Here is a 19,769-nt window from a genome sequence, read left to right on the forward strand (position 1 = left end):
CAGGAATAAAGACGCAGACATAGAGAAAGGACTTGAGGACACAGGGAGGGGGAAGGGTAAGCTGGGACGAAGTGAGAGAGTGGCATGGACATATATACACTACCAAATGTAAAACAGATAGCTAGTGGGAAGCAGTTGCACAGCACAGGGAGATCAGCTCGGTGCTTTGTGACCACCTAGAGGGGTGGGATAGGGAGGGTGGGAGGGAGGGAGACACAAGAGGGAAGAGATATGGGAACATATGTATAACTGATTCACTTTGTTATAAAGAAGAAACTAACAAACCATTGTAAAGCAATTATACTCCAATAAAGATGTTAAAAAAAGATTTATAGAACATTATTCAAGCTAAAATTCTTATAAACTTGTAAATTAAAATTCTTCTCTTAACTACTAAAAACAGTCAATACTGTCTGTATTCAGTTCAACATGGCTTGGAAGAAGATCAAGAGAGGGCAAAAGACAACATAAAGAACTTACAAAGCAGTGTTTCTCCCACCGCCCCAAGAGCTAACTAGAACTTACTGGGCCAGGTGTTGAAGTAGTTAGCACGTAACGAGTAGAGGAGATAGAAAGGAATGACTGTAAAATAATAAAGGAATGGAAGTGATTCTTCTTAAGGGTTTAGGGACTACTAAAAGGCAATGGAAGGTTTAAACCCTGAGGAACTCACCATGTAGGGTAATTTTTTATTTAAAAAACTTTATGTAGTACTTCCCTGGTGGCGCAGTGGTTAAGAATCCGCCTGCCAATGCAGGGGACATGGGTTTGACACCTGGTCTGGGAAGATCCCACATGCCGCGGAGCAACTAAGCCCGTGTGCCACAACTACTGAGCCCTGCACTCTAGAGCCCGTGAGCCACAACTACTGAGCCTGCGTGCCACAACTACTGAAGCCTGCGCGCCTAGAGCCCGGGCTCCGCAACAAGAGAAGCCACCGCAATGAGAAGCCCACGCACCGCAATGAAGAGTAACCCCCGCTCGCTGCAACTAGAGAAAGCCCTCATGCAGCAACAAAGACCCAACGCAGCCAAAAATAAATAAATAAATAATAAATTTAAAAAAAAACAACTTTATGTATATAGATTTGTTTAAAAATTCCCAATTTTAAATTAAGGAAATCCCACTAATGGTTATCAATGTGTAATTATGTATAGAAAGTAGGATTTATACAGTTCCTAATTAAGTTTGTATTTATAGCTTATTTCATTTTATAAAAAATAAATAACTGAAAATTACCCATTCAGTTTGTGATTAACTAATTTGTTTTATGAAAGATGAATAGTGTAAAGCATATTTGTAATTAAAATAAGTAAATGCTTATTTGAAACAGTAACTTACTAGTGTAAAAAAATGGAGACACATTTTAAAACACCCAACTTAGTTGAGTTAACCCACTGTAACTGTTTGACTGCAGATGTTTTCCCACACTGATGGGCAGCTGACTGAGGTAGTGCTATCCAGTACAATCTACTTTCAGTTATCTGTGGTAATGGGACAATGCATGTATAACCCTAAAACAAAATACTTTATACATACCTTCCTGTCATCTGCTGTGGCCTGAGCATGTGCTTGGGTCCATGATGGAGGTGTGGGAGGGGGCTCAGGCTTGCAGAGGAGCTGAAAGTCAAGGCCATGAGAGGTATTCTAGAGGAGTCTGGGTTTGGCACTGTGTGGTTGAAATATCATGGGGGGAGCCTGCAGCATGTGAGACCAGCTTGGCAATAGCTGTTAGAGGATGGAGAAACAAATTGTTAAGGAACTGTGGGAGAAAAGATATTTAACTCTTGCACAGTTGCAGCAATATTACTTGGTGTGTTTGTTGGTTAACAGGTAGCAAACAATAATAGTATTAATAGCAGTGTACTTGCATTAGTTTTGGTCTTCTTTGCTAGTTAAACACATTTTCCACTTGCTGTAGGTGAGTGCTATTATTGAGGCCTCTTCTAAATGAGAGTAAGTTTATTGGCATATAACTAGTAACTTTAGAAATCCAGGATAAGTGGAAAATACTTTTCTTACTGTTAAAATTCTGACTAGCTATCAGTGTTGAATTCGTACTTCCAAAATTTAACTTAATTCATTTCAGCATTGTAATGTCAAAGTATATTGTGAAGGCAAAGGCAATGGTGATTACTGAAAGCTACGAGTCTGATTCAGGAAAAACATACAAGCCATATTTAAAAATATGTTTTAGGAGCTTTACAAAAGTTCTTTTAAAACTGACAATTGGGGCTTCCCTGGTGGCGCAGTGGTTGCGAGTCTGCCTGCTGATGCAGGGGACACGGGTTCGTGCCCCGGTCTGGGGGGATCCCACCTGCTGCGGAGCGGCTGGGCCCGTGGGCCATGGCCGCTGGGCCTGCGCGTCCGGAGCCTGTGCTCCGCGACGGGGGAGGCCACAGCAGTGAGAGGCCCACGTATTGCAAAAAAACAAAACAAAACAAAAAAACAAAACAAAAACAAAAACTGACAATTGGCTGTGAGTTGATGAATGTTGAAGCTGGATGTTAAGTATATGGAGGGTATTCATTAAATTACTCTGTCTAATTTGAAAATGATTGTATTTTCTACCAGAGAAATTTTTGAAAAATGTGAATTAGGAAATTGCTGAAAACTTCAGAATCTTCTGGACCAAACTTTCTCCTCCTTATTTATGTAATAGATTTATTGTTCTCTGTTAAAAGTTGTTATTCAGACTTAAAATAAAATCATAGCCATGTTCTGAAGGTATATTTGATTCTGTCTACGGGAACTCCTACAGTTCAATTCAGTGTGGTATTAGGATGGCAATTCACAAATTATACCTTTGGGTTTTCTTAACCATATATTACTTTTATTATTTTAGATGATTTTTAAAAGTTAATGACATCAAATATTGATATTTGGCAGTCACTAGAGGCATTAATCATAAATCAACTCTTGTACAAAGTTTGGAAACAATTGACATTTGAGAGTGAATAATGTAAGAGACAAATGAATTAGTCCTTCTTCTACATCCCTGGTTCTCTGTCAGAGCAGTTTTACCCCCAAGGGAACAATTGGCAACGTCAGACATTTTTGGTTGTTACAGCTTGGGGTGGGGAGTGCTATAGATATCTACTGGGATGCTTCTCTACAACCTGCAATGCTCAGGACAGCCCTTGCACAACAAAAAATTATCTGGCCCAAAATGCTGGTAGTGTTGCTGTTGAGAAACCCTGCTCTAGTATTCTTTTAGAGTAGACAACTAGAAATGTATAACCAAACTAGATTATTTTGGCTTCATATAGACATATGCTGTTAAGAATTACGTTTTAAAATATGCCTTCAGTTTTAATGAGAATTAATATAAGAAGCAAAAACGAACATTTGTCTCATAATTCCTTCAACCAGTTCCTTTAAGAGTTTAGTGCTGGGCACATGGTCACTTTTCTAATGAAGGGATGTATATTTTCTTGTAACTCATTATTTATACTTTGCCTTCTCTAGGAAGCTAAGAGCCTAATTTTATGCCCTATTGTAGCAACTATCCCTTATTTCGGCTTATATATAAAAGTTCTGTGACCGTTTCTTTTGTTGTGTTGGTCTTTCTTTTATGCTTACTGTAATGGCTTATACAGGTTTGGGCTGTGTGTTTATTTGTACATAAAGAAAATATATAAGTAATAGTAAGTGCCCCCAATCCCCAGGTATGATCTAATTGTTTTAATGCTTTTAAAAAAGTCTCAGTTTTTTCAAACAGTTTAAAATATGTGCTTGTTATAAAATATAACTGTATATTAGTGCAAATAATAATGAAAAGTTACCCCTCTTTCCATTCTCCAGAGATTTATTAATATTTCTAGCAGGAAAATTATCTGAAGTTCCAGTTTGCCCTAAGTTTAGAATTCTGTTATTGTTGATTAGGTTTACATTCTTTTGTTTTCATTTCTGAATAAGATAATTATATTTCTAACTAAGCAGAATGAAAACAATGTTGAAAGAGGATTACATTCTCTAATAAATTTTCTTTTATTGGTATAACAAAGACCAGTTATATATAAAAAATAAGTGTCATATTTGGGGGTTTTTTGGTTATTTTGAAGTATACTTGGTAAGTATGAAATCTTCCTAGCTCATATTTTTCATAATTCAGAAAGACTCATTAAAAATTATTCAGAAATAAAATATGATTAATTTCCATTTCTCTGAAGTTAAAAATAAGTAAATTCCAATATTGTCACTAATGTGCAACCTTTTTTTTTCTGTTATAGCTCCCTCAATCAGTTGAAAAGGAAAGCAGATTTTGTAATTTTTCTAATATGCACCGAAAAAGTTCAAAACCTATTTTTGTCTTAAAAAGTTAAAATGATAAGGTCACTACCTTGGCCAGTATTCGATTTGACGCTTCATTTAGATATTTATTAGTTATGAACTTATAGATTCTGTTTCTTTTAAGATCTGTTGGTTGAAATGGAAGGCTTCAAATTTGTTTCAGGTTTCCTTCACACTTTAGGTAGTTTAGAAGGATAAATAATCAGTGTTCAGAATTCTTAAAGTCATATTAAATAATGTCATGATGGTTATCTTTCATTTCCATTTCTGTGTTACTACCTGGTTATTCTTTGGACAGGGTAACTTTAAGTAGGTTTGGGGAGGAAATAGCAAAAGTGTCTGTTAATTGCTGCTGTTCACATCTCTTGCCAGGAATGGTGGCAAGAGATGTGAACAATTTTAGTGAAGTATTTTTCAAACTTTTTAAACTGCAACTCACAGTTAAAAATACATTTTATATTCCATCCAGTACACAATTTAATGTATATATTTATATACATAACATATTTTAAGAAAAAATACCTTACTATGTGTATGTTGTCTGATATTTCTGTTCTTTTTCATTTAAAATAATTGCTGCTCACATCTCACTAAATTGCACCTTGCAGTTTGAAAAATGCTGCTTTAATGTATTAATTACCCGTGCTTAAATTCGCCCTCTCTCAGCAAATAGAAAACTGAGTAAAAACACACTGTTGTTATGTACTAAATTATGTCCTATTTTGAACATTTAATAAAATAATGAAATATTTTACAAGCATTTTGTTATGATAAAATATAAGCAGCATTGCCTCAGTAAACAAGTTTCTCTGTAAAAAATGATTCTTATTTTTAACATTGTATTTATAGTTTAGGCCTATCTTTTTTTAATAAAAAAATATTTAAACACTAATAGAATTTATACTAATAGGTTATTTTTAAATGGAACCAGATTAATCACTGGGCCTTTCTTTTTTTTTTGGCTGCACTGCATGGCTTGTGGGATCTTAGTTCCCCAACCAGGGATTGAACCCAGGCCCTCAGCAGTGAAAGCATGGAGTCCTAACCACTGGACCACTAGGGAATTCCTTCACTGGGGCTTTCTTAATTAGGTTAAGTCTTAATGGAGAGGGGAAAAATTAGCATGTTTAATCCAGAGGTTGGCAAACTTTTTCTGTAAAAGGCCAGCTAATAAATATTTTATGCTTTGCAGGCCATAAGGTCTCTGTTAGTACTACTCACCTCTGCCATTATATTATGAAAATATGTAAGCAAGTAGAATGACTGTGTTCCAATAAAACTTTATTTATGGAAACTGAAATTTGAATTCCATATAATTTTCACATGTCAAGACCTTATTTTTCTTTTGACTTTTTTCAACCATTAAAAAAATGTAAACACCTCTCTTAGCTTTTGGGCTGTAAAAAATAGGTGGTGGGCCAAATTTGGTCTGCCAGCCATGGTTTCGCATCCCTTGCTTTAGCCTAGAAAGGGAGAAAGTCAGTATTGGTCCCAAAAGGAGAAGTTAGCAGTTGTGGTTAAGAATATGAATGATGATATTAAACCTCTAAGTATTTATATTTTTATTTTTCTGGATATTAGAGCTATACATTTTTGTGTTGTGTTTATATTATATTTTGTAGACCGTTGATATTCATAAAGAGAAAGTTGCAAGAAGAGAAATTGGTATTTTGACTACCAATAAAAACACTTCAAGGACACATAAGATTATTGCTCCAGCCAACCTTGAACGACCAGTTCGTTATATTAGAAAACCTATTGACTATACAATTCTAGATGATATTGGACATGGAGTAAAGGTAAGTATAATTTTTTTCCAGCTTAAAAACAATAGCCCATAATGGAACTAACTCTTTAGAAAATTAAGCATTTATCTTTTCTTTCCAGAGGATCAAGTCTTGGCCTACTTGTAGTTCTGAAGATTTCTTACCACTATAACTATGTTATCCTTCTTTCTTCTTAGTGCTATGTTCTCAAGTTTTAAACAGTCATCTTTGACTGAATTGCTTTTGCTTAATCAGTTATGAAAATACCTCATATAGATCTGGAAATAAATGTGGTATTATATTTCTAATCTTTTAATGATTTAGTATGACTAATTAAAAATTATTCAGCATGTTATTAAAGTATTTGCTTTATCTTGAAAATATCAGCAAACTTTTGGAATTAGTTTTCAGAAAGAACATATATAAACAAACATGTACTTTGAATTTTTCTAAAACAAATTTATCTCAACATTTTGGGTGAGAATAATGTAGATAAAACTAATATGTGAATTAGTATTTCCACTGCTTTTGAGTAGATAGTCATTATATATTTTGGCTATCTTTAAAAATGTATTTAAGTGCCTGCTATGTATGTAAAGTACCATAATCACAACTGATGAGCATATAACTTTCATTTAAATTGGTGTTCATACTTAAGAAACTATTCAGAGCTTCAGCTAAGTATTAGGTTATTTAAAGTTTGCATCTCAGCAGTGATTTGAAAGACAGTGACTTTTCAAATGTGATGCTGAATAAATACGTATATGCCTATAAGTGAAACTGTACAGTTCATGCAGTTGATTTGTGTCTAATATAAGCAAATTTAAATTTAAAAAATATACCTCACACAAGTATGGCTAGAAATCAGTTAAATCTAAATTTAATGTAGATCTAGGTAAAAGAATATGTATGGTGTAAATTTTTTTTAAAAATCTTTTTCTTTCTTACAATTTTGATATAAGCACTATTATCTGAAATTTGATATTTAATTTTATAATGAACACCTAATGCATTTAGTTTACAGTACTAATTAGAGCATGTTAAAATAGGATGTACAATTGGATGGATAATTAATAACTGAAATTTATTCTAACTTGGAAAAATCTTTTGAGATTTATTTGAGGCTAACAACTGCTAATAGACAATTTTAGGATCCTGTCAGAATTTAATGACAAAAAGGCACTTAGAATATAAAACATCATATTTGTACTTCCCCTCTTATATAATAAAAAGGTGATCCCCCAATTCTTATTTAATCCTCAAGTAAATGTTCTTTAGGGAATCTGTAGTCCCTTTCATTTTTTGTACTTTTTAGTGTTTAGGGGTCACTAATTTGAAGAAATCTTTGATAAAGTTGTTTTTAAATAAAAGTGTCATATAATTTCATCCAAAAACTCCTGTTCATGACACATTCTGCTTTAACCACTCTTTCTATGATCTACTGAAACATTATTTTTTAATGCTGAATGCTTAACTTGTTTTTTCTTTGTTTTTTTCCTTTCTCTTCACATCCTGAAGTTCCAACTAACCTTTCAATGCTTTTTTCCCTTACCTCTTTTATTTGCTCCATTTATGCATTAAGTGGTTGCTTAGATTTAAGGTAAGAGATTCCAGGGCTGGATTTCCATTCTTTGTTCTTATGTAGAATATTACATATGGGGAGTGAAGAGATATTTGGCACTTGGCCTTTTAAAACCAACAAATAATTCCTCTTTTTTATTTTTATTTCATTTTTGTCATGAAACTTTGTGTGTCTTCATGTTCCATGAGGGCAGATGTTTTTGACTGTTTTGTTCATTGCCCTATCCTGTGTGCCTAGAACAGTGCTTGACACACATTAGACACTTAGTAAATATTTGTTGACTAAATGGTTATTTTGCAATGTTAATATATTTTGTGAAACTGAAATGTAAGTTACCCTATCATAAATTGTCATTATGAAATAAAATTAGCTGGACTTTTGTAAATGTAGAAATTTTGTTTTGGATTGGAGGGCTGCTAATGTGCTTCATTTAACCCTCCCCCTGTGTAATAGCCTTTTTATTCTATAAATGGTGTGCTTTATTATATACCTTGTGGCCACTATGTCATTATCTCTTGACTCTTAATCACTCTTTAAAAAATTGAAAATTGGAAAATATTCAGTGTTTTGGGTGTTTTTTAAGTTGCAGTATCATGTATTTTGCAAAAAACAAAATTAGTCTTTTTATTCAAATTGCTATATAAATTATATATTTCAGTATAAACTCACTTTAAGAGGTTTTCAAGCTGAGTATTATATGCAAAACATCAAAAGCTCATGATAGTGTCTAACAAAATACAAGTTAAGAATTAAAGATATCTCCTTTTCTTACTTGTTTCAGTAACATTTTAGTATTTTGGAGGGAAAAATGGGAAAAGACATTCAAGAATAATCAAGAAGCCTGTCAGATAGAATGGTACTAAAATTATTGTCACCAAACTGATCATGCATTTCATTTTTGTTCTTTTTTTCTTAGCTGAATTCTATAATTCCTTTTCAAATATGTATTCTTACCATATACCCTGTTGTTTGCCATGTCTTCAGTGTAGAAAGTGATAACAAGAAGACAAGATGACTGAGATCTGAATCATTAACTAGCTACTAACCACGGCCACAGAAAGTTAACAGATCATGGTAGAGAGATGTGACTGGAGGAGCCCAGGCAGATGTACTTCATGTGTACATAAAGTATATTGGAGTGTTGACTCCAAGCCCTCAGTTTCGGTGAGTGAGGAGATTCCTTCGCATAAAATAGGTAGAATTAGACCAAAAGCTGTCTTTGTGGCTACCTTGGCTTTTTTCCCTTAAAGTCTGTATTCAGATTTTGGCTACTGATACATTAACCTCCAAAGTGATAGAAGTGCACAGAAAGATTTACTAAAGGAAAGACAAAAAAAATCGACCAATTCTTTCCCCTTAAAGTTTAGACCAGCTTGCCTGAGGAACTATCCCTAGCTCATTTCTTCCAAACCCAAATTCCTTCTTGATCTTTCTGGGTTCAGGATCTGTTCTGTGTGAGAGGCCAGAGTGAGTGGGAAATGAGAGCTTCCAAGAAAGAGAGATCTAATAAGGGAACATCACACTTGGATAAGATTCCTTAACATCTTTGCTCTTTGCACCAAAAAAGCTCCACTCCTGAGTACTATGGCTCTATGTAGTTGTTTCTACTATATTGGGATGGGGTTGACAGGGTGAGAAGTATGTACCCTGAGGTCATCCTAGAAGCTAGAATGTGCCAGTCCTCTGTCTCTTCCTTCTTATCTTTCTTTCTGAGTATGTCTGTCGTCTCTATAAACTTGTGGCACATAGTTAATAATTTTGGGTGAACCAAAACAAAGTAGAGTGGAAAAAATATTCAGCATATAGCAAATCATTACTGTTTTTCATGTTGATGGGAAAAAATGAATTGCTTTAGAAGGTTGATTAATGGAATAATTGAATATATTAAGATAGAAAATAGAATTTAAAAATGTTAAATTTGGAAGGGACCGCAGATAGTAAACTAGTCCACTGGTTTTCCAGCTGAGTTTTTTGGAGACCTATAGATTATATCAGGTGTCCTGGAAGTCTCCTGATATTTTATTTCCTCCTCAGCTCATTATGAGCTCTGTCTTTGCTCCCATTGTTGCCAGACTTGATGCCTTTCAGATGTACTCTAAACAAATATCATACTTTGGGACAGGACACATGGGATTTGACTCAGAAGAGACCTCCATGCTTAAAAGTTGAATTTTTAACCTTTTATACAGCATGTCCTGGTTGTGTTTAATGGTTCTTTTCATCTAAAATTTGGGTTAACTTTTTTCAGTCAAATGAGAACTTGTAGAGTTTAATTGATAAGACCTTTGAAAACAACGTGGTGATATTTTTAAAGAAAAAGGTATAAAAAGCCAATGGATAGAATGCCATATTGGAGGGGTTTTAATATGTACCTGAGGCCATATAAAAGTGGAATGTACCTTGAACTGGGGTACCCTTTCCCCACTCTTTATTTTAATAAAAGAGTTTTAAGACCTTGTTACTGATGCGTTTGAAACAGATATTTCTGTTGAAAGTTTAAAGTTGTCGCTAATGAAGCTAAGCTTAAGTACTTTAAAAATAAGTGTATTTACTTTAATGCAAAAATAATAAAGACTTATGATCTGTTTCTGTAGTATTTATTTCAGATGAACATTGTACAAGCAGATTCTTAATAAGTAATGAGGAGGGGTTAGGAGTTTCTTTTACAGTTAACACATTAAGAATACAACACTTCTGAAAATTTTGCTTGGGATCTTGAAGATCCATAACTTTATGTAAAAAATGGGCTAACCTTTTCACTTTGCATGTGATCTTGTGTGTGTCATTCCCTACAGTACAGAAGGATGATAAATTGCCTCTCACATTTCTAGCTCTCGGGTACAGCTGAGGGTTCATTGTTAATTTATTTGATACAACACTTGGAAGAAAAACTCCACAATAACAGCAACTTTTGGAAGACTCATCTGGGTTTGCCTGTCAGTTCCAGACTTGAGCCACCAATTCTATCTTGTCAAAAGACAGTTGTTGGAAACTGTTTTCAGAATCAAGCAGAAGTCTGTCCATCTTTATTCCTCTTTTCTTCTTCTTTCTTTATTTGTTCTTCCCCCCTTACTCCTAATCTCTTATTCCCTTATCTCTGTATTAGATTATTTTTAGGACTCTTGGCACCTTAGGCTTTTTGTCTTTCTAACTCTCTTACTAAAAATTTTACATCTCTCCTGAAGTCATACTCGAATTCCTGATTTCAGCTTTGATCTCCTTCAGAGGATCTCCTCGTTCTTTTCCTGCTGGCTCTGAGAATTGAAGTAGGTACATATATCCTCTGAGGAGAGGGATAAAGATCTGTAGGAAGCCAGAAAATTATGCACTGGATGGAACTAATGGGGAACGATAGTGGACATTGAATGGAAGCCTAGAGGGGCTTGACCACAGCTGCTGCCCATTCTCACTACGCCACATCCAGCACAACCTATACATACCACTCCTCTTCTCTTAGTATATTTAAATCTTGCTCTTCTTAAGACTTGTTAACACTCCAGCTCAGATTTTTTTCTCTGTGAAACCTTCTGTAGCTATTTCGTCTCACATTTGAACCATTTGATGATATTTCTTTTTTGGAGATTTCTATATAATTTGTAGATACTACTTTTTGTTTTAAACATGTGAGTCTTAGTTGTTCTAAAATAAGTTCCTTAAAAGCAGAGAAATCATTTTACAGACCTTTGTCCTCTTTTATTTTTCATATTCTTTTACCCTTGTGCCTAGTAGTCTGGTGGTAGGTGGTTTAAATGAGAGATATACCATAGATATCATTTTAGAATGTGTCTGTCACTGTTAAGTTGCAGCAGGTCATCTATTTGTGGGAGATTCTATTTGTGGGAGATTTCTTCATAGCAGAGGTGATGTGCTCTATGAACTAGATATACCTGGCTGGACAGCTTTATAAAAAATACTGGAGTTCACAGGGTACTGGAAATCATTAAGATTTGTAATGAGTGTTATATATGAAATACATGATACTATATATATCAGGGTTCAAGGAGGGTATTGCATTTACCAAAAAAGGACAGAGCAGGAAAGATAGGAGCACTTTATTTTATTTTATTTTTTGTGTGTGTGGTATGCAGGCCTCCCTCTGTTGTGGCCTCTCCCGCTGCGGAGCACAGGCTACGGACGCGCAGGCTCAGCGGCCATGGCTCACGGGCCCAGCCGCTCCGCAGCACGTGGGATCCTCCCAGACCGGGGTGCGAACCCGGTTCCCCTGCATCGGCAGGCGGACGCGCAACCACTGCGCCACCAGGGAAGCCCCAGGAGCACTTTAGAAGCAGTAATAAGGTATAATAATTGGCCTGATGGTTGGTTCTAGTTGTAGTGATCTCCAGAGTCTGGGAGAGCAGACCACTCTGGTCATAAAGGAACTGCTCTTACTCTCGGTATTATCTGCATTTCTTAGTCCAGGCCAGTGGGAAATTATATGAGCTGTGATCATGCATTAACCTTCATCACCTAAATGAAGTATTTTTTCTGTTTTGACAGTTTCATTCTGGCAGGAAAAAAAAAAGGGACCTTTCCTGCTTTTTCTCCATGTGCCTAACACCTGCTTCACTCGGCTCTCAATGATGACTTTTCCCTTTGTGGCATCAAAAAATACCCACATTAATTGAATTATTGTTGGAATCAGCCACCAAAGTTTCATTCCAATTCCCAAGTAAAACTTTGAAAAGTATCATGAGCACTCCTGTTCATGATTCAGGACCACTATCTACACGTTTATGTGCCAGATGATAGTTTTGCCTGTGTGTGTTACATTTTATAAAGCTTCATGTGGAATTGCTGTTATGGAGTGGGTGCAGTGTTGCTTTATCCTGAGTTTGTGGTATGTCCTCTCTCTCTAGTTAAGTTCCCCTTCACCACACTCAGAATTCAGTCATGTGTTTTGCTCCTTTTCAGAAAGCGTTGTGTCCCCCTGTAACTTCCCTCAAAGTAGTTTTTAGAACCATGATGACTATCCAGTAAGTAATTTTTTACCCAATTATTTTAGATGTGAAATACAGTTTCTTAACTTTTATCATAGGTGAGATCTATATTATAATTAATTAAGTTTTGTTTGGCAATTATTCCTGTTCTTTTCCCTTTTCCTCAAATTAGATGGCAGTATATTCTGCAGAGCATATTCATTGTTTTACTTAGCGTAGAAACATTTTTCACAAGGAAAGCTACCTTGAAGAAATATTGAATACTCTTTTAGCTTAATACAGAGGTAGTACAGCATCAGTGAAGTATAAAATTATAGATTAGTTGGACATTCCACAGGGACTCTTTGGTTTCTTAAGTGAATTAAGTTACTCATGCAAACCCCATTAACCAAACAAATAGAACCATTTGATGATTCTACAGATCATAAAATGTATCAAGTTTTATGTATAGAAATGTCCACCAGATTTTAATTTATAGATTGTTTATTTTATATTATTTTTTGGGTAGATTAAAAGACTTACAGAGAAGATACTGCAATTTAAACAAAACACCTTACATACCACAACCTTAAACAAATCAACGTTGGAAAGCTGTTTTCAAGTATTTTAGCTATTCCATGTATAGAATAAAATTCTGTTTTACTCTTTTTCTGTCCCTGCTCCTTTTCCTTCCTGTTTCTAGCAAATTGATGTAGTTTAGTGTTTGGCTCACCTACTTCTCCTTCATCACTTAAAGTGACTTTGGGTTTTATGTTGTTTAAGGTTGAGCTTAAAGGACTTTGGCTACTACTTTTAAAAATCTTCTGGTATCATAAATTAAGATATACAGTTTTAAAAGCTATTGGTTGTCATATTACTCCTAAAATTTTCCCCAAATGTGGATTAATTTTTTTAAAACTTCTGACATTTTCATTTTAAGATACAATTATACCCTCTGCTTATTAATGAGGGGGAGAGCAAGGATAAGTTAATCTTTATTCTTCCTTGATAACCAGTTTGTTTTGTATTTGTTGTTTAAAAGCAATAACAAAAGGATTACAGATGAATGCTTAACTTTAAAAATATTGATATTTCAAAGGTATCATTTGTCATTAAAGATTGTTTTAACATCACACACAACTTGTTCACTGGGCTATTCATTTGAAGAGTTTGTTACTTGATATATTATTTCTTGCCTATTCAGATATTAAGTAGTATTTTAGGATTTTTAAATATTCCATTTAAGCCAGAGTTAATTTTGTCAGCTTCAATACTCTGTATATAATTATGATTTGTTTTCTTAAAATTTATATTTTAAAATTACAATTATAAGTGTATTCTGATTTCAGAAGTCTTGCAGTTTCATTTCATAAGTATAATTCGAATACTCTGGATGTATTCTTATTAGAAAAGTTAAGATCCTTTTTTGAAGTGTTTGGCAATCCAGAATATTAGGGGCTTAAAATAGGGTCAGGTATGAACATATGTGGTGAACATTATTAACTCTAACCAATTGGTAATCTCAAACAACTTGAGATTGCATTTGATCTATATTTGTGCATGACTTCTCTTAACTCTTTAAGGTACCCAGATTTCTAGGGCTTTCTGTGTAAGTGCTGACTTTCTCCTTTGGTGGCATCCATGGTTCCCAGATCACCCAACTTTCCCACACTTGCATTTTCAGTTGGCGATAGAATAGTGAGGAATCACGGCTTAGCTCTGATTTAGGACTATGTTACATCTTTCCTATGCCTAAATTAATCTTCATTTTGGGCCTGAGTGGGTTTAATTCCCATTGGAACTAGGACATTGCCAGTGGCCATTGTACCGCTCACAGTTGAATGGGATACCTCAGCCCTACCTTTCTGGTTCAGATGTTTAGGAACATGCCTTAACTTCTGGCAGTTTTCAGGTAGGTGATTCCTTCATGAGAGAACATTAAAGAAATCTGAATTGTAAGGCTGATCCACAATTTTAAAAAATGGAATTTTCTCTGTATATGATATAACTTTATTTTATATTCTCTACTTAAAATGGATCAAAACTAAAGTTGCATTTTTTTGGGGGGAAACATGTCTTTTGTTTTTTATGATAAACTTGCTATCTAAAAAACAAGGAATTGCTTAAAGGCATTATTGTCTGATTGAGTTACTCTTTATTAAAACTAAAGTTTTTATAGTTATCCTATTTGATTTCAATTGAATGTAGTATCTTATAGTCTAACCAGTGATCTGTTGGTGTGATGGCCTAATGGCAAATAAAGTCTTTGCATACAACTTTTTAATCATTTGAAAATCTCACGTTAGGAAGAGTCCTTTGAGTACAACTGTAGAATGATAGTAGAGTAGAAATTGCATATGAAATGCATGGCCTCTAATTTTTTTTCCTATTTAAACGTTCCCCTCCTTTGTTAAATAGCATAATGTTATTTCCTGAAAGTGCCACTTTGTTTCACTGCATACAGGTTAAATTGATTTTTCCTCAAAATTTTTTTAGGTGAGTACCCAGAATATGAAGATGGGTGGGCTCCCGCGTACAACACCTCCAACTCAGAAACCCCCCAGTCCCCCTATGTCAGGGAAAGGGACGCTTGGGTGAGTATGTAACTAAGCAATAACTGAAAACCATTTCATGTAGTGCTGTGTGGAAACTAAACAATATATATGTTTAAACTATTTTTAAATATTCGAAAAGAGAACATTTTCTTCCTAGGATTGTCTTTTTTGTGTGTAACTTTTCCAAAAGGAAAACATCTTTTATACTTTATACCTGGGAAACATCTTTATACTTTAAAAATATTTTGTTTAGAAATTATTTTTCTAATGCATTTTAAATTTTAGGTAAATCCTAACCTGAGTTCATGGCTTATTATAAATTACACTCTAATTCCTATTTTCAGAAAATTTTTAGTATTTTGTATTATAGTTGACTTTTCTTATTCAAACTAGTCTTCTGAAGAAAATACTGTGCATGTTACAGAATTCTGTATATCTTGTGTTTTTATGAGAATACTGAGCTTTCATTCAGTCTACAGACTTGGGCTTCGGATTTGACTTTGGGAGAAATGGTCAATTAATGGAAAAGCTTGACTTTTTTCCTCCATAGCATCTTAGTATAAAAACTTGGTTTATCATGATCAAGATTTGTGATCAGGTCAGGTGGGCATAATATCACCCAGAAGTCAGGTGACTAAAATCTTGGTCCAGCTCTGCTCGTGCTATGTCGTGTTGCATAGTAAGCCTCTTAGCAGTTCAGTTTTTTCATCTGTAAAAGGGGGTAATTTGTCCTCTGTCAACTTTTCAGAGTCACTGTACCATGAATTGGATTTTTTTAAAATGTGTAAGACAAAATGCTTTGACTACCATTGGCTTTGTGATATATGCTTAAAAGTTTTTAATTGGCAATCTTGTTTTTTGGCCCCCTCACCAAAAAAGAAAAAAGCAAAAAACAAAAAACTAACCAAACAAACAAAAAAAACAAACAAAAACCCCAGCAACCTAATCAAGCAAAGAAAGATGATGTTGGAGGAGGAATTATAGTTAGGAGAGTGTGAAACAAAAGAATAAAAATGATTTCCAGCCAGTAATAGGATGATTTTATTTGGGGTGGACAAAGAATTCTGCTTAGATTAGAGAGGAAAGAATCTAGTAGCTTAAATAAGATTTAAACTTCAGGGTAGAATGTAGATGATGTGGTAGGTTATAATTGTACAGGGTAAGAGCGGAGAATCAGGTCAAGAGGAAGTATTTGTTTTATTTTCCTGTGGAATGTCTATATTTCTATCATGTATAGTATCTAATGGATTTTATTAGGTTTTGAATCAAGATTGTTAACAAGATAACCCTAGTAAAATAAAATTTTCTATTGCTCCCCAATTTTAAAGATTTACTCATACACTAGTATTTGTTTTCCTTTTGTATTAGCAAGGGCTCTGCAGTGTCTTCGGAGACCAGAGTGGCTGGGCACCACTAGCCACTTGATGGTCACAGCCTGGCTTTTTCGCGGTCTTTGCTGAGCTACCGTGTTTTGTCCTCTGCCCCTAGTTTTCTACCTTGTTTTTTTTTTTTTTTTTTTTTAATTATTTATTTCTTTATTATTTTTGGCTGTGTTGGGTCTTCGTTTCTGTGCGAGGGCTCTCTCTAGTTGCGGTGAGTGGGGGCTACTCTTCATCACGGTGCGCGGGCCTCTTACTGTCGTGGCCTCTCTTGCTGTGGAGCACAGGCTCTAGAGCGCAGGCTCAATAGTTGTGGCTCACGGGTCCAGTTGCTCCGCGGCATGTGGGATCTTCCCAGACCAGGGCTCGAACCCATGTTCCCTGTATTGGCAGGCAGATTCTCAAGCACTGCGCCACCAGGGAAGCCCCTTACCTTGTTTTTTTTTATCATTGTCTTCACTGTATGGTTCTCAGCAAAGGTTTTTTTTTTTTCTTGCATGAAACAGAACATTTTTATTGTCTGGGAAAAATTGGAAATCAATCAGTTTCATATTTTATGGTGTTTTATATTTACATCATAACTTCAGAGATGCCAAACTTTGTTGTCTTTTATTTTATTTATTTTTAAAAATAAATTTATTATTTATTTTTAAAAATAAATTTATTATTTATTTTTGGCTGTGTTGGGTCTTCGTTGCTGCATGCGGGCTTTCTCTAGTTGCAGCAAGCGGAGGCTACTCTTCGTTGCAGTGTGCGGGCTTCTCACTGCGGTGGCTTCTCTTGGTGCAGAGCAAGGGCTCTAGGTGCGCGGGCTTCTGTAGCTGTGGCACGCAGGCTCAGTAGTTGTGGTGCACGGGCTTAGTTGCTCTGCGGCATGTGGGATCTTCCCAGATCAGGGCTCGAACCTGTGTTCCCTGCATTGGCAGGCAGATTCTTAACCACTGCGCCACCAGGGAAGCCCCTTTTTTGTTTTTTTTTTTTTTGCGGTACGCGGGCCTCTCACTGCTGGGGCCTCTTCCGCTGCGGAGCACAGGCTCCGGACGCGCAGGCTCAGAGGCCATGGCTCACGGGCCCAGCCGCTCCGCGGCATGTGGGATCTTCCCGGACCAGGGCATGAACCCGTGTCTCCTGCATCAGCAGGCGGACTCTCAACCACTGCGCCACCAGGGAAGCCTCCTTTTTTGTATTTTAAATCCAAGGTCCTAACGTTCCTTTTTCTTTCTTTGACCCAATATCTTGTCTAGTGCCTGTTATTTATTTTTAATAATGTGTATATTTGTTTATGCAAGAAGATTTTGAGCATAGTAGACAGGGTCATTGCAGAGTAATCTCATCCAGAATCAATGAGCCAAAACTCGAGTGGTCCAGGAGAACAGTATTTAAAGGAACCTTGGGAGCTTTGGGGGAAGTGAATTATTGAGAAATACATAAGTCAGGTGAGCAACATCATTTTAGGAAAAGAAAGCTCTTTAATTTTCACATCTTGAGATCCAGTTAAAGACCAGAATCTCATCTACACAGTATCAGTTTTGTGTCAGTTGAGTATTTATCATTGTCATAAAGTTATTTGGAAACTTAAAGATGAGAATTAACTTAATAATTACTAGTGTTCCAGTGTGCATCCTGTTTCCTATCATATTTCCTTTCTTGCTCTTCTCATTCTTTTCTTTTAAAAGGAAATTTTGAAAAAAAAGAGGGAGATATGCTCATGAAATCCAGTCTGTTTTGTACTTCAAATAAGGTAGAAAGACTTAGGTGATCTTTTTTTCCTTCTCTCCCTTTTAAATGTTGAACTGTGAAGAGGGTGAGAGGTAAGAGCAATCAAGGTGAAGGCTGAAGGAGGATGAGAAGTGAGAATGGAAGGAGATGAGATTAAATTGTATATTTCTGTGTGTGGACGTGGTTTTATTTCTGTACCTTATAGAAAGGGAAGTGACTTGTTCGGGTTGCTGTTGATTATCAGCGCGGGGGTTGTGGAGCAGCCATGTTCTAGATTGATTTACCCTGTCTGAGTTTTTGGTTAGGGAGAGAGGGGTGAGGAGGATAATTAGTGCATTTATGCAGTGCAGTTGGGGGAATTTGACATGGCACAAAAATAGTTTGAACTCATCTAAGAAGAGAGTCTGGGAAACATTGGCTTACCTGGTAGTAGAATCTTCATGCTCTCAGAATGAATGAACAAAATCGCATTAGCAGAGGGAAATGAAGTTGGAGACTAAAATACAACAATATGCATCAAAACCCTAATGGTGGAGAAGTGATACTTAAGGGAAGACTGAAATTGGTAGCTGGGTTTTATTAAAACACGTTCTACTACCTCCGAGTACAAACTGTATTTCACTACTGGCAGCTCTGAATTGATTGTGCCGAAACTTGCTAATCACACAATACATACGCTCTTCTTTTTGTAGGCGGCACTCCCCCTATCGCACACTGGAGCCAGTGCGCCCTCCAGTGGTACCAAATGATTACGTACCTAGCCCAGCCCGTACTATGGCTCCCTCGCAGCAGAGCCCTGTGAGGACAGCTTCTGTGAATCAAAGAAATCGAACTTACAGGTATTTCCTTTACCTCAGCGCAAAATGTGATGGTCATAGTACCATAATTTGTTCAGATAACTTCAGTTAAATCTCTCTCATTTTCCAAGCACTAAGTTCTTTTCCTCACTCTGCTCCCCACACCTCATCGGATTCCACCTCTCTCTTCTCATGTTCTGATGCAACTTTGAGCAGCCAGGAAGTTGAAAGAGAACAGTCATCTCAAAGTGCAAATTTCTCTGCAAGATTAATAGTTATTGTTGACCTGAAAACAATAATTGACCAGATGTGGGAAATTTCAAGTTGTTTTTTTGGTGGAACTTTACAGATGAAAAACTATATGCAATAAAACATTAATATGGGGATAGTATATCATGATATCATTACAAATAAAATTAATCAAATAATTTGTTTAGGAAAACTGTTTTTATTATAAAAGAGGTTTCTTCAGACAGCCTTTAAACTGGAATAAAAGAAAGTAATATTATTTTTATGTGTCAAGCCACATGATTTATCACTATGTTTATGGAGAATTTTTTTTCTTTCTCAGTTTCTTTAATACATGCTTATTAAAAGGTAGCCAAAACAAGTTTCTTTTTTTTTTTTTTTTTTTTTTTTTTTTTGGTACGTGGGCCTCTCACTGTTGTGGCCTCTCCTGTTGCGGAGCACAGGCTCCGGACGCGCAGGCTCAGCGGCCATGGCTCACGGGCCCAGCCGCTCCGCGGCTTGTGGGATCTTCCT

At 35.8% G+C, this 19,769-nt stretch overlaps 1 protein-coding gene across 35 annotated transcripts in view; it reads left to right on the forward strand.

Moving 5' to 3' along the window:
* ABI2 (abl interactor 2) overlaps positions 1–19,769 on the forward strand; it is a 101,189-nt gene that overhangs the window by 49,012 nt on the left and 32,408 nt on the right. For 20 of the 35 annotated variants that reach the window (XR_008619036.1, XR_008619035.1, XM_028481075.2 and 17 more), the window contains exons 3-6: positions 5,916–6,092; positions 7,642–7,659; positions 15,054–15,151; positions 18,903–19,049. Coding sequence is in view for 33 of the 35 variants with exons in the window: in XM_028481075.2 (XP_028336876.1) it covers positions 5,916–6,092; positions 7,642–7,659; positions 15,054–15,151; positions 18,903–19,049 (440 nt within the window). In the remaining 2 variants the exon portion in view is untranslated. The remainder of the gene's footprint in view (positions 1–5,915; positions 6,093–7,641; positions 7,660–15,053; positions 15,152–18,902; positions 19,050–19,769) is intronic. The other 15 variants (XM_028481072.2, XM_028481115.2, XM_055089576.1 and 12 more) reach the window with 1 other exon arrangement.

The sequence above is a fragment of the Physeter macrocephalus genome, chromosome 2 (assembly GCF_002837175.3).
Source record: "Physeter macrocephalus isolate SW-GA chromosome 2, ASM283717v5, whole genome shotgun sequence".
Classification (NCBI taxonomy): domain Eukaryota; kingdom Metazoa; phylum Chordata; class Mammalia; order Artiodactyla; family Physeteridae; genus Physeter; species Physeter macrocephalus.